The 14,266-nt window shown below is 34.9% G+C and overlaps 1 protein-coding gene across 14 annotated transcripts in view; it reads right to left on the bottom strand.

Moving 5' to 3' along the window:
- LOC129806331 (serine/threonine-protein kinase tousled-like 2) overlaps window positions 1–14,266 on the bottom strand; it is a 93,465-nt gene that overhangs the window by 23,209 nt on the left and 55,990 nt on the right. The window contains exons 1-2 of one of the 14 annotated variants that reach the window (XM_055854871.1): window positions 12,078–12,186; window positions 9,370–10,332 (exon numbers count right to left, since the gene is read on the bottom strand). The exons of 10 other annotated variants lie outside the window; for them this stretch is intronic. In XM_055854871.1, coding sequence (XP_055710846.1) covers window positions 9,370–9,393 — 24 coding nt within the window. In that variant the 5' untranslated portion in view covers window positions 9,394–10,332; window positions 12,078–12,186. Of the gene's footprint in view, window positions 1–7,335; window positions 7,411–9,369; window positions 10,333–11,971; window positions 12,013–12,077; window positions 12,187–14,266 lie in introns of those variants that run through there. 3 more of the 14 variants (XM_055854872.1, XM_055854870.1, XM_055854859.1) reach the window with 3 other exon arrangements.

Consider the following 14,266-nt stretch of genomic DNA (forward strand, 5'->3'; position numbering starts at 1 on the left):
GCGAACAGAGATTGAAAAACTTTCACACAGTGAGACCCCAGTTTGAAGCATCTCTTTCCTACAGAAGAAAACGAATCAATATGTAGAGTATCATCTTCTCACCAAGTTATTTAAAACTGAAGAATCCGTGAAAGAACTTTTTTTTTACAGTAAGCAAAAACCATGCTAAGGAAATTTCTTTTGATGACAATAGTATTATGTTTTCGTTTTATTGAAATTAGATTTTTGGAAGATATCTTTCCACTTAATCCCTGTTTTGTAGCACATCAAACTGGACCCCAATGAAGCAGACAGAAGAAAAATTTTCAGAAGTATGGCAATCTTTGAAATAAAATGATATAGAACAATCTAAACACAGAGTAATTATACGTTTGGTCCTTAAAGCTGAGACTGTGGTACCTTTTGGGTTTGAAGCATATTCAATCAACAGTACAACTTAAATGCTACCGATAAACCCAGATAGGCTTAGGATAACTGAGTTTACTAATGCCTGCAAATCTGAATACGTGCGAATTGATTAAGATTAATTTTGGGAATAAGCAAGAAATAAGGTAAAAGTCGGTAGAACCGCAAAAAGTATGTTCGTGTATAGAGAAGTCAATCTTGGTTCAATTGAGCGAACAGGAATATGGAGCTCCATGCTCTGGGCCCTTAGGAGTAGACAATTAGTTATCCCAGTATACAGGATAACAATACATGCAGAAGATGCAGGAAGAAAACACGTACAAGTGATGAATAGATCTTATACATCACCGACATCTGAACTCCGGTCAATACAAAACAATTAACGTTTGTTCTAAAAATTTTAAGACGAAAAGTCGCGATAAGTGTAAAATCCCTTTCCTGTGGCTTATAAAGTTATATCATATTAGTATATCCCACACGAATATAGCGTTCATCCTGAGGCAAAATAATTCGTTCAACGCTCGGCCAGCCTGAGGGTCGTTCTCAGGTGTTTGCACCACTTAAACCTAAGTCTCTCTGATTTTGGGTAACACAAATACAGAAACGACATCGGTCTGTGCAACCGAAAATAATTATCTGTTCACTTAACAATTATGGAGAATATTAGTCAAACAAGGTTTGATCAATATAGGTGAGTTTCTGATGGAGAAATCTAACTTCAATGTTTTATATTCCACAGCGTACCTTGCGAACCTTGAGTCAACATTCACAGCTACTTAATAGGAATCAAACCACAATTACTCAAAGAAAGTAAGACTATTTCAATCTAACAAGCGTATTCCAGTCTGAGCTTTAAAGAAAAGCTACAAGTGTCCTATAATCCTAACAAGTCCGAAACTTTATATTTCTGAAACCTTGGTCATTAGAAAATAAATTTGCGAAACTTACGAATGATTTTTGGTCTTGTATGTGATCAAGAACGATAACTGACCGTATATATATTCTGAGGTTATTGTCATTAAGTAAGGACGCCTTAATTGGATTGGTTTCTAAACCTCAGTGCTTTGAGAAAACGAATAACGTATGTTTCTAATCTACAGACGACATAGACTAACACGCCAGCTCATTAGGGATACGGAACTGGAGGATATTGATGTCAATAAGGTCAATTTTAGCGACCCGTCTTAAATCAAAGTAGAACCAGCCTGCCAATAGTGTAAGATTAATTGGTTCCGCGGCTAAAGTCCTTGCCGTTATTATGAATCCGTAAAAACTGATTGGGTACACAAAGTGCCTTGTCCCTAGGGTTAGCCCTCTAAGTGAGAGGTGAAGGTTGTGTATCTTTTAAAAGGCCTATTAGTGAAAATGCCTTCCGATGAGCATGAGACTTTTTTAGGTAGGGAGCTTATATGCCTTACTAGAGTGCGCTCTCAACAACCGATTCAGTTAATCCTGAGCTGTATCATATATCAACACACATATATCAACACAACAACAAATATATCAACACACCCTTAATAAGAGTAATCTTGTCGGGCCACTACCACCAGTCGCGCCTAGTACTCCCAAGTCCTCGATTATTTTGATCTTACAGTAGTAAGTTTACCCATTGCCGCTCTGAATATGGATAGGGAGTTTACCCATTGCCGCTCTGAATATGGATAGGGAGTGAGCATTCCCTATCCATATTCAGAGCGGCAATGGTTTACCGCTTACGATAGTATCCAAAAAAGTCATTCTATTATTCCTTATACTTACAGATGCTCTCGCTTTTGCTTCAAGCAAGCATGTACCAAAATTCTTATCACAAGGAACGTTAGTGACACACGTCACTCTTTGTCAAGTACTTTCATGCAAGTGAAATGTGCAAGTTTTCATATAGACTACGAACGTTCAATAAATAGTGTCGACAATATTTTAAATTCTTCCCCTATCCTATAACCCTAAAAAAGATAACTACTGGATTGTTCATAAATGTTATTATTATATCTATTTCTCTCACGTGTGAAATAAGCTTAAAGATCTGAGCGTTTAAAAGCACGTAGTATCAGTGCCTGAATAAACTTGCCAATGATTAATTGTAATAACTTAAACATCATGTATTGAAGTCGTGAATCTAAGCCTAATATTAAGACTTACCATCTAAATTGCTTTGCCGTATAGTTTAGAAGACGAATGAAAAATTTCCAATATAAGTAAACCTCCAATTGACCCAATTCGTGTATAACAAAGTTTTCCTCAATATGCAAAACAGAAATAAGAAGAGGTCATTGCCTCAGAAATTGACTTTTCAGCGTAGTCAGTGAAACTTTCACGAAAAAATGAGCCTCTGCCAACACACAACGAGATCATCTTTAATTTTCATACGGGTGAAAACATTGAATATGAGAAAAAAGAAAGACTGTTACATTGAGATTTCATTGAATAAACTAAAAACGATAATAGTCAATCCATAATGATTCTGCACAAAAAAAACCAACAATTTTCCCTGATAATCTCTCGCAATGGTATGGAAATCAATTATATAGAGATAATTTCGATGTTTGCGATTCTGTATTTCATCACAAACTCAATCTTGATACATTCCCAAGTAAGTGTCAAGGAGAATTAATACGATCGTCAGAAGAGGTGAACACACTTCGCGGCTTTTATGTGTGACTCCGAAGTGGCAACATTGGCGTTGCCCACCTCTGTGATTTCTTTCATATTCCACCATACAACATCGTCATTTTGTCATATCAAGTAAACTGGGCAAAAATCTCGCCATTTTATCTTTCTCTGCTGATTTTCAATTGCTAAATATTACCATTTTTGTGTTATATGCTTGCGCATACACAATTTTCCATTTCTTCCCAAAAAAAAGTATGAAAAGCAGCAACACGAAGCACATAGACCACCATTTATACACGCAAACGCAATGGAAAGAAAAAGACTCGTCTCTGTGGACAAAAGTGTTTAGAAACGTGATTTAGAAATAGACCTTTTTCGAAAGTCTTCTCCAAGTTTTTTTCTCAATATTATTTTTTTTTGTTTTCATCTTTCACTTTGTGTTGAAAGGGGCAAAAACTAAGATAATTTCTGTGTATACCCTAAATCCCACATCAATTTGAATGTTATATGGATAGATATATATTAAATCTTTTAATATGAAAGAGTAATATGAGATCGAGTAAAGAAATCATTATGTCCGTCATTTTTTGACAGTCTTCATTACCTAGCGTTGACATTTACATCAAAATACAAAGTATTAATCAATTACACTGTGCGACACGTTGTGGGTGTCTTTGACGAGAGTGCCAAAACTTGTTAGAGGGTCATTTAAGGACCTCAAATCTGCAATCCGTTTGTCCGGGTCACCTCTAGATTTTTTTGAAAAAGCATATTTAGTTTTTTGATGTTTTATAAAATTCAAAAATTCATATCTCCGGTTCTAATTATCCGGTGGTAGTCACATAAAGCTAAACTGACGCGTAATTTCATCCTCTATAACTCTTGTGAACATATCAAGCATCTACGATGAAAATGAAGTATATTTTTTAGAGATTTTTTGAAAAAGGGCACCTAAAATGGTGCATTTTTCTGTGTTTTTTCCATCTTCTAGTAATTTTACCACTTTAATAGAGCATTTTATATGTCAAATAACTATGCCTAAAAGTTAGAGAATTTAATATTCCTTCATATCTTTTTGGTTTAAATTATCTATCCTAATTCGTTTATTCACAATAATTTATTGAAAATAAAATGCATTGTTATAAAAATAAAATCTCTTATTATATATAATTATTTGGTATCTTTGTCTAACCTACTGAAGAGCATTCTCTTTTGCACTCTCACTTACACATTTCATATAAAAAGAGGCGAAATGAAAGAAAGAGACGTATATAGAAATAAAGAGAGATGAATAGTTTTTTGGCACTCATAACAGCTATTCTTCTCTCTCTATTTCTTTATACGTCTCTTTTTTTCATTTCGCCTCTTTTTATATGAAATGTGTAAGTGAGAGTGCAAAAGAGAATGCTCTTCAGTAGGTTAGACAAAGATACCAAATAATTATATATAATAAGAGATTTTATTTTTATAATAATGCATTTTATTTTCAATAAATTATTGTGAATAAACGAATTAGGATAGATAATTTAAACCAAAAAGATATGAAGGAATATTAAATTCTCTAACTTTTAGGCATAGTTATTTGACATATAAAATGCTCTATTAAAGTGGTAAAATTACTAGAAGATGGAAAAAACACAGAAAAATGCACCATTTTAGGTGCCCTTTTTCAAAAAATCTTTAAAAAATATACTTCATTTTCATCGTAGATGCTTGATATGTTCACAAGAGTTATAGAGGATGAAATTACGCGTCAGTTTAGCTTTATGTGACTACCACCGGATAATTAGAACCGGAGATATGAATTTTTGAATTTTATAAAACATCAAAAAACTAAATATGCTTTTTCAAAAAAATCTAGAGGTGACCCGGACAAACGGATTGCAGATTTGAGGTCCTTAAATGACCCTCTAACAAGTTTTGGCACTCTCGTCAAAGACACCCACAAAAAGGTAAATTTTGTCGCACCGTGTTATTAACTATCAATATATCATATCAACTTATATTGCAGTGATAGTAATTAACTCTATCTAAATTCAATTGACTCATGTTATGAAGTTATCCAAGGAGCACGCCCCAAATAACGGATAGGGAACGGTTGTGCTTGATCCTATAGAACCGGCTAGAATAAGTTTCAAAATAGCTACAGGATTTCAATTTAAAACAGCTAACCATATTAAAACTTCTATATCCTAGGGTTACAAAGGAGGTCAGCGACCTGAGGATTGTACTTTGTACCTTGTATATTCATTATCAACACGAGACTCTATAGGAGTATCAAGGAACGCATTCTCTAACTGTATGACAATGTCATATGACAAATTTAAATTTTGAATGTAGGAAATTCGAGAACACCACAAAAAAAAACACTTTACTCGACTTGATCACTGACAAATTCATACAAATCTTAACAGCCCCATAGCAAAAGAAAGCGGAATAGGAATAACAAGCGAAAAAATCCATAGGAAGTTTCCATAATAGATTCCAGGGATGGATATTCATTGAAATACATTCAGGATCTTTCTAGGAAACGCTTCAAATACAATTTTGAACACCTTCCAGTGATAGAAGTGGAGGATCAAAAGACCTTTTTCTAAGTGTCATATGCCCGCAATCTCATTAGGAAGAAGCAGTTGAAAGTAATTCAATTGACTAAAGTAATACGCTTTTGTCATTATGTAGGGGAAACTGGGGCACCACCAAACACGGGGTAGCACCAAACACTGCGATTTTTCAATCGGATATTCGACTTCAGAGGACAAGACTTATAGAAATTTATAGGCATTATAGGAATGCTTATTCACTGAAGAAATGGTCGAGATAGTCCCAGTAGTTTAGAAATAAAAATTAGATGGTACCTAATTTTTAAATCATCATGAAATATGATTATGAGAGGATTGTAATTTTGAGTAACTACAAACCTGTCATTCTTTGAGCATTGCTGACACCTAGCAATGGCAGTCACATTAAAACATTCAAACAGATTCAGCCAAGTAAATCCCAGACTCTTCATACAATTATGATCATTTAATCTATATCAATTGCATTGACTTTTCCACTCACCAAGAATAACAAAGCTCTCTTTCTTTGACAGTATCTGTCACCTAGCAATGACATTACAAGAAAATATCAAAACTGATTCAGTCAAGTAATTCTCACACTATTAATTTCACCAATTGATTAGATAGATAAATCAGAGATGAACATTTAATCTATCTTAATTGAAAGACTTTTCCACTCAACAAGAATGACAAAGCTGTCATTCTTTGACATTTTCTGTCACCTAGCAATGACAGTCACATTAAAACATCCAAACGGATTCAGTCAAGTAAATCCCACATTCCCCACCCAATGATGATCATTTAATCTATCTCAATTGAATTGACTTTCCCGGGTCATTAGTGAAATGAGATTGCTGAGACGACACACTCTGCATTAAAAGTATACACAGTATGGCAGTGATCATATTTACCACTGTGTGAAGTAACACTTGATGAATGTGTAATGTGGTATTATTGAGAGATGAAACCACACATTTCCGATGTCATATTCAATTTTCTCGCAAGCACCAATGTATGCGTGCTATAGCCGTGATTATTTCAAACTAACTTGGAAATTAACAGTAGCAAAATCCTCTCTATCGTGTATAGAGAAAATTTCACTGAAAGAATGTAATATAGTGTTGAACTTTAGTAAAAATGTGACACATATTTCTAACAATAAATCCTTATCAGATAACCACAAGCAACTATCATTTTGGGCCAAGTTTGATTTGATTCATGGACTGACAAACCCTTTGTCCGTAAAACGGCACGGACTAATCAAAATAATTTTCTTTTGTTTCAGACATTTTTGATTTTATGCTACTTTGGTGTGTTCTTCGCAATTGTGGTTCTTTTTTTTGTATTTTATTTCAGAGAGACATCATGAGTACGATTTATTGGAATAGACACAAGATGGTGGAAAGTAACAATAATTATGTATCTAAACATCATTTCTCATCCATTTGGGAGCGAAAAACTGAAAAAACGGAAATTTTAAATTCTACTGTGGTTGAATTTGGAACAATCACACCAAATTACATATGCATTTTTACTTTTTTTTTGCACACTAACTCAGTGTGACTCATTCAAGAAAATCAGATGCGTAGATTAGTATTGGCATGAACTTATTGAGATTCCTTCTCCAGGAATATACATCCAATATTGCGCAATAGAATATAACTTTGAAACAATCTCGGAGGAAAGCTTATAGAGAAATTATTACACATAAAGAAGTCTGGAGGTGAACAAAAGGATAAAATACGCATCAGGGATTTACCTCTTGTGATATTTGAAAGCCAGAGTCGAAGGGGATATTCACCATTTCATCCGGAGGCATCAGTATAAGAGAGATGGAGACAATTATGGTTGAAATTGTCCGTTGTCTCGTTAGTTTGGTGTGCCTCTATAATGCTAAATGTTTCAATATTCCGCTCTGTACATTGAACAAAACCATCTTCAGAAGAAACACAACACAGAGACCGGTTTCTTGAGGTGTACAATTTATCAACTGAGGAAATATTCCGCCGAACACTGCGAAGCAGAATTGCGGAAAAAATATTCCGTGTAGATATTATATTTATATATATTTTTTTCCTTCAACTGCACTGAGATGAACTTTCTGTGCAAGATCAAATATTTTAATATATACCTTGCCCCTATATCTGTTACACATAGCTAAAGTTCCTTAAAACTTTTCACATTGTAGCGAAATTAGGCAAATCTAACAAGTATTATCGCATGTACATATTTAACCTTTAAATTTAATTACCTTTATCATTCTTTTTCTAAATTTTTGCCTATTTTATTTAGTACTTCATAAGTATACTAGATGAAATATTCTTTGTGTGTGAACGACATAAAAATTATCTGGGCATTTTTTTTTATTCTGGGGTATTTTTGGTGTTTCTGTTGCAAGAAAATTTCATTACCCACCTTTTTCCTTTTTCTTTACATGGCTTTCTCATTGCCCCTAAACATTCTTGTTTACCCGATCATGTCATCTCCCTCTTTCATTGCCTGGTGTATTTTGGTAGTAGTTTATGATACTCAATTTCGTCCTGTTCCTTTTTGGCTAACTCAATTCACCTTTCTCCCTTACACACAAATCCCCTACTCACTCACACGCTTTCAACCCCATTTATGTTGCTCGAATTCTGCAGAGAGAACAGCATACTATACAATTCCTCTAAATTTGATTTACTTTTAAATTACTGTCCAAGGAAATCACGTAATTAATGTTCATCTGCACGTCCGCCCGGTATAACATAAAAAGGGTAAACAGTGAAAGGTAACGACTTAAGGTTTTCTAGGCACCGTCTTAAACCATTGATTCGTTAGTTTCACTTAATCTCGTGCCTGAAAAATTAGCCAATAGAATAATAGATCACTCAGTAGCGTCCCTTTTTAGTGAAGATGCATCTTCTATTTCCTTGCTAAGTTCCGTTGTTGCCAGTGGCAGTGCTTGAACAGATAAGCCTGGAAATTATATCACCGTAAATGTAGATTTTGTCACTTGCTGTTCGTAAGCTTTTCTTTAATTTTAGCTTCCCAAGAGAATCTTCTCCGATCCGACATGGTAGATCGAATCGGTGAAAACCATCCTTCAGTGCTACAATTAAAGAAAAGATTGCGAACAACAGCTGGGCAAAGTCACCTCCGGAAGTCAAAGTCACCTACATCTACGGTACCCACGACGGCACCAAATGACAAATTTCTTTCAAAGATCTATGGTGCGATTTGTCGCTTGAATCAATGACATGTGCTCTGTTGAGCCAATACTCTGTCAACTGATATTTACTACGGCCATCATTACTAGTTTCGATAGCATCAGTTGAGAAAAAGTTCAAGAAGTTACGAAACAATGAGCTTGAAAGAATGAAGATTAGGGGACACTCAAAGCAACGATTGATGGTATCTAATAAAACTAATTATCTAAGCAAGTGGTAAAATACTTACAATACGTTACAAGTGTTCTAGGTTCGCAGTATCTATACGTAATCTTATTATAGACTTATACGAGCTTCAGACCTAATACTTAGCCATATGGGTTAACTTCTCTAATCTTTCAACAATCAAGATTTTTTGGGAAAATTTGACTTAGGATTGAATTATTAAGGACAGCTTACGAACAGTAGGGGACAAAGTTGCCCGCATCTACGGTAATTCTACAGAGAACGTAACTACCCCATCCGCGAATACGGTAATCTAAATATTACACGCCTAGATATCGCGCTCGCAAGCATTCCACAGAGTCTCTTTCACTTGGTCACTTCTTTTGTATGCTATTTTATAACTTCTTTCTGCTACTTACATACAAACAACATGCGCTGAACATATTTCCAGCTGGTGCTACATTTTTCACCGAAACTCTGTATGAAGAATCCTTTTTCCTTCTTGCTATTTTCCACACAAAATTTGCTTCTTCTTTGTTCTATCCCAAGTACACTGGGATAAAAGCACACCTAGTGTCACCCCGTAATATTAGCCTATTGCACCATTTTTTCTCTCTTAAAGAGTATTTTACCACTATTCACGTGATTCCTCTCTTAAAACAATTATACACTCTTGTGAAAACGGAATTGATTGCAGTGTTTTCCTTTCTGTTTCAGCTATCACTTTGACACTTTCCAATCTTAGGGGAAAATACACCCACACCGACTCTAAATCACTTATACGTAAAAACTGTGGTGCGTGGGTGAAATCAACCCTCGTCTGGAGCGGAATTGAAGTGCAAAATGTGGCAACAGTGGCGCAAAGTCGTGAGAAAAACAGGCCTATACCCAAGTGATTGTTGACGATAATGGTTGTGTTTTAATACAAAATGAAAATATATTTTATAAGCGCGACGTGTGTTACACTGCAAGACACCATATATGAAGGAAGGTGAAATATAAAAGAGGACGATGCCACATGTACACTCAAACTGCCAAGAGTTTTGCTCTAATACAGTCTTCTCTGGGCCAAACACTGACGTTGGTACACATAATATATAAAATATAGTATACAATTATTGAGTCTCGACTTTTTTTTTACTTTACTTCTTTCGCTTCACTTCTTCTTCTTCTCCCTGGCCTCTGTTTTTCATTCCAACTTCCACAAAACTGTGAGTGTTGGGGCAAAGAAACAGATATACCGGTGCACACTTTCTGGTCTAAATCGTGAATAGTTTTCAACTTTGCATCATTCGTTTTTTACACACATTTTATTTTACTATTTTTCACCATTTCAGCTCTTATATTGCCATCTCTTTTGCTAGATTCACCACGAAAGAAAACTATGCGAGATACAGGGAAGAAAAATGATCTTTTTTTTTTGTTGAAAATCGTAGAGCTTTCAGCAGTCAATGTCGCATATTTGCATTTTCACAAGTTTGCAAGAAGATGGAAATTTTTACAGGTGAAACACCTTTTTATTGATTGAATTGAATAGGAAATTACAGGATATCCGAGAAATTAAGTCACGAAGTGCATCTGTATGCCTGTTAATTAGCTGAGCTAATGGGTAAACGGTTAGTGATACAAACTTGTGTTTTTTTGGAGGGACTGAGGATTGCTCAAAAGCGTGTCGTTAGCCTTGAATGATTCTGAAAATTTTTCTCAAGGTCAAAGATTAAAATGAAACTAGAGAACGAATTTCTCATCCAATTTTGCCAAGTTTATGTTTATTTAAAAGGTCTTCGAACCCTTGATAAATTAAAACCACCTCCGACCGGTAATGATCCAAGTTAGTCTAATCACTATTTTTTTTTCATCGAAACATTTAATACAGAGCTAGAAGTATACAGTTTAGGAGTAAAGCATCTAAATCATGAATTTGAGCATTTTGCAAAGCAGAGATGTCTTCGTGTTTTTTTATTTGTATTTTCTCATGAAAATATTCCATTGACTATTATTGCAAGAAGAAAATGGCCGCAAAGTGACAAGAATACAAAAAAAGAAACATTGATCATGATATTTGACAGAGTTCATATTTCGCTTAATTAGATGAATAACAATTAATTTCATATTGATAGTTTTGGATCAGGATTAAGAAAAATAAGTGCTGCACGTATTTAAGAACAGTTGGATTTCTTCATACTTGAAAGGAAAATGCAGATATACGACATTAGCTCATGGAAACAACAATAGTCTCCTTCTTAAAACAATTCACTTTGCCACCAAACCATCCAACCATCTTTGGGCAAATCAATTGAAGGGACTATAGGCAAGAAATAATTTCCCTAAAGCATTTTGCTATGTTAATAAATTAATTCTGTCTAGGAATATCCAATTTATCCCTCCTGCTACACATGCCAATCTATCTGGCAATTGTATGTGTCTCTATTTTTAATAAGTGTGTAATTAAATAAGAAGAAAAAAAAGCTTTTTCAAAGAAATAAATACCACTTTAAATTTAGCACAAATTTATATTTAGCTGCGCATCACAAGACACTTCTATTACACTTTTAACTTGAAGGAAAATTCTATTAAGCGCACCACACCCATACATTGAGAAAAATCTCCAATACCACCTCTATTCCCCTCACGTTCCATCAAACCACCCATTTTGTCCCTGTTGTAAAATCATCTAAAGAATTTCTTTTTTTTTTCTTATACCATTTGATGTCTCAGCAGTGAGACCAAGCAAAAAAAGTCATTTTATTATCTCACAATTTAAATCTTTTGTACACACTCTGCTTTTTTCTACTTATATACAGACTTGGTCTTTCAAACTTTACACAGAACGCCAGACTGATAAAATTTCATTGATTGACGAAAAAGCTCTTGCACTGTGGTTTTTCTCTGAGTGAACTACATTTTTTTCTCTGAGTGTATCAAGAAACCACAAATTGACTCTTAAGATAGTTTCTGGTTTTGGCAACATAAAGTGACTGTGTGTAGACAAGGAGCTTGTTTAAAGTATATTATTTAAACCATTTCCAACTCCATAAAACTACTTATTCACTCATTTACACTACAAAAAAAAAAACTCTACACAGATTATTCAGAGTGTATTGAAACTTATATTGACACCACTTACAATTCCCCAAAGACACTATGAGGAAAGATGTGATATTTCGAGGAGAAAACAGTCGAAATACCATCACTTCCGGCGGCGCTACTAGCACTAACACGCGAATAAAAACGTCATACTGACATTCGGTCTCTCCTCTCCTTATTATATTTTGTCTTTCAATCCAACTCCCTATATACAATTATGTCTCTCTCACTTGAAAATACACAATATCTATGTGCCTTCTCTCTCTGGTCTTTTTTACATGCCACTCTCACCATATAAATATTTGAATTAAACTCTCTCACTCACTCTCTTTAACCTCCCTACATATACTTCGCGCGCGCCATCTCTCGAACCATATAAATCTCTCTCTCACTGATGTGATCAAATATTATTCACTCAGGAGGGCAAAAGCACCACCAGCAGCATACTTCAAGACAAAGTTGTACTAAACTTTCAGGCAGAAGTGATACTTGCTATTAATAAAATTCACTGCTGAAGACAACAACAAAGGTACAGCCTATACCATCCTCCTATACCCCTTCTTAATAGGTGTAAGGACATACGCAAGATATATTTACATGAAATGATATCACTCACGCAAAACCATCAATTAATGACGGTCAAATCAATTACAATCGTACGACATTTATAATCATATTGGGCAGATGGAAAAATTCCAGACATGGCGTCAAAAAGTACACATAAAATCATAGCTCCTTCTCTAACACTGTCTCCCTGGTTTGGCACTCTATCTTGCTGTCTCACCTATGTTCTCCCTCGCCTGCACTTTCCTAACCCATAACCATATATGCATCGACCAAGATCCCATAGCCATTGTGTTTGGAGTTCATCTCCCCGGTTGCAGCATCAATTCAACATCCGTGTATGTGGATGGCAAAACCCAGGGAAAACACCCAACAACCATCTCTTCTCCGTCACACAAGTTGGAAATATCTCATGGGTGCGCGCAACATCCCAAAAGTCGACAAAATACACACCATCCATACAATTTTCCATCCCCCTATATATATATATATATATATATATAAACATATATATATACATGAACATATATATAACATATTATTTAAACTCATCACTTTGCCCAGCCATTCGGCCCCAAAATTATACCATTTACACCATACGCACCACATTCAAAAACTCAGCTCACAAGTACCCTCCTCAACACCCACACATTACCGCAAATTGGGAGAAAATTTTCCAATCGAACTTTTATCTCAAGTCACAGAAGATAAGATAATCACAAATGGGAAAATGCAAACATACCGACGATGTCAAATACAGATTTAAGCATCTACTGGGAGAAAAGGATAATTTGAGATATTCTACAAGAGAATAATTGATGAACATTTTGAACAGATTCCTCAATTTTCAGATAAGTGACAAGCATAAAGATTTCCAATCCTTAAAACGATGGTGTGTCAATAAACTAAACGGACTGGTGCTACTACTAATAAACAGTGATCATGTCGCGGAAGATCGGGAAGAAAAATGTAAATTGGGGAAACCTTCAACAGAGTATCACTCTAAAGTTGAAGCTGAAAGTTAATGAAAGGACATTAAACGATCGATGAAGATTTGCACCCTCAACAACAAAAACAGACATCTATTATGTCTCTGAAGATCGTACAGTAGAGTTCATCAAACTTGACCATTTAAAAAACTATATTCGTATCAGAAGTGTTAGAATATTCACGTATTGGAAAGAAATTACTGATCATAGACCGCCCAGAAGAGCTTCCCCCAATTTCAATGCTTCTTACATGATCCCGGATTTAGACAATACATTTTCTAACATTTTATTGCATTTAAAAACGTCAACTTTTCAGATATAGTAGACTCTTGCTTATCCATGAAAGTGGGACCAAAATTTCACACGAATTAAGAGATTGGTATACATTAAATCGTCTGAAATCCAACGATTCTCTGTTTATGTAGAAAGTTTGAATAGTTATCCTAATATGACTCAATCTAAATTCTCCTTAAATATTCGTGTGTTTGAAAAATGTCACAGTGAGAAAGAATCACAGTGGATTAGAGCACATTTGCTTTATCAAAAACTTTTAATTCGTAAACAATATGTCAACAACATTTTTAAAGTTTAACCGTTAACCGGACTATTTTATGTCACTCATACGAAGAGTACATGGATAAGCGACAGTTTTCTGTATTCAATTATTTACACCGGG

This window comes from Phlebotomus papatasi, chromosome 3 (assembly GCF_024763615.1).
Source record: "Phlebotomus papatasi isolate M1 chromosome 3, Ppap_2.1, whole genome shotgun sequence".
Lineage (NCBI taxonomy): Eukaryota > Metazoa > Arthropoda > Insecta > Diptera > Psychodidae > Phlebotomus > Phlebotomus papatasi.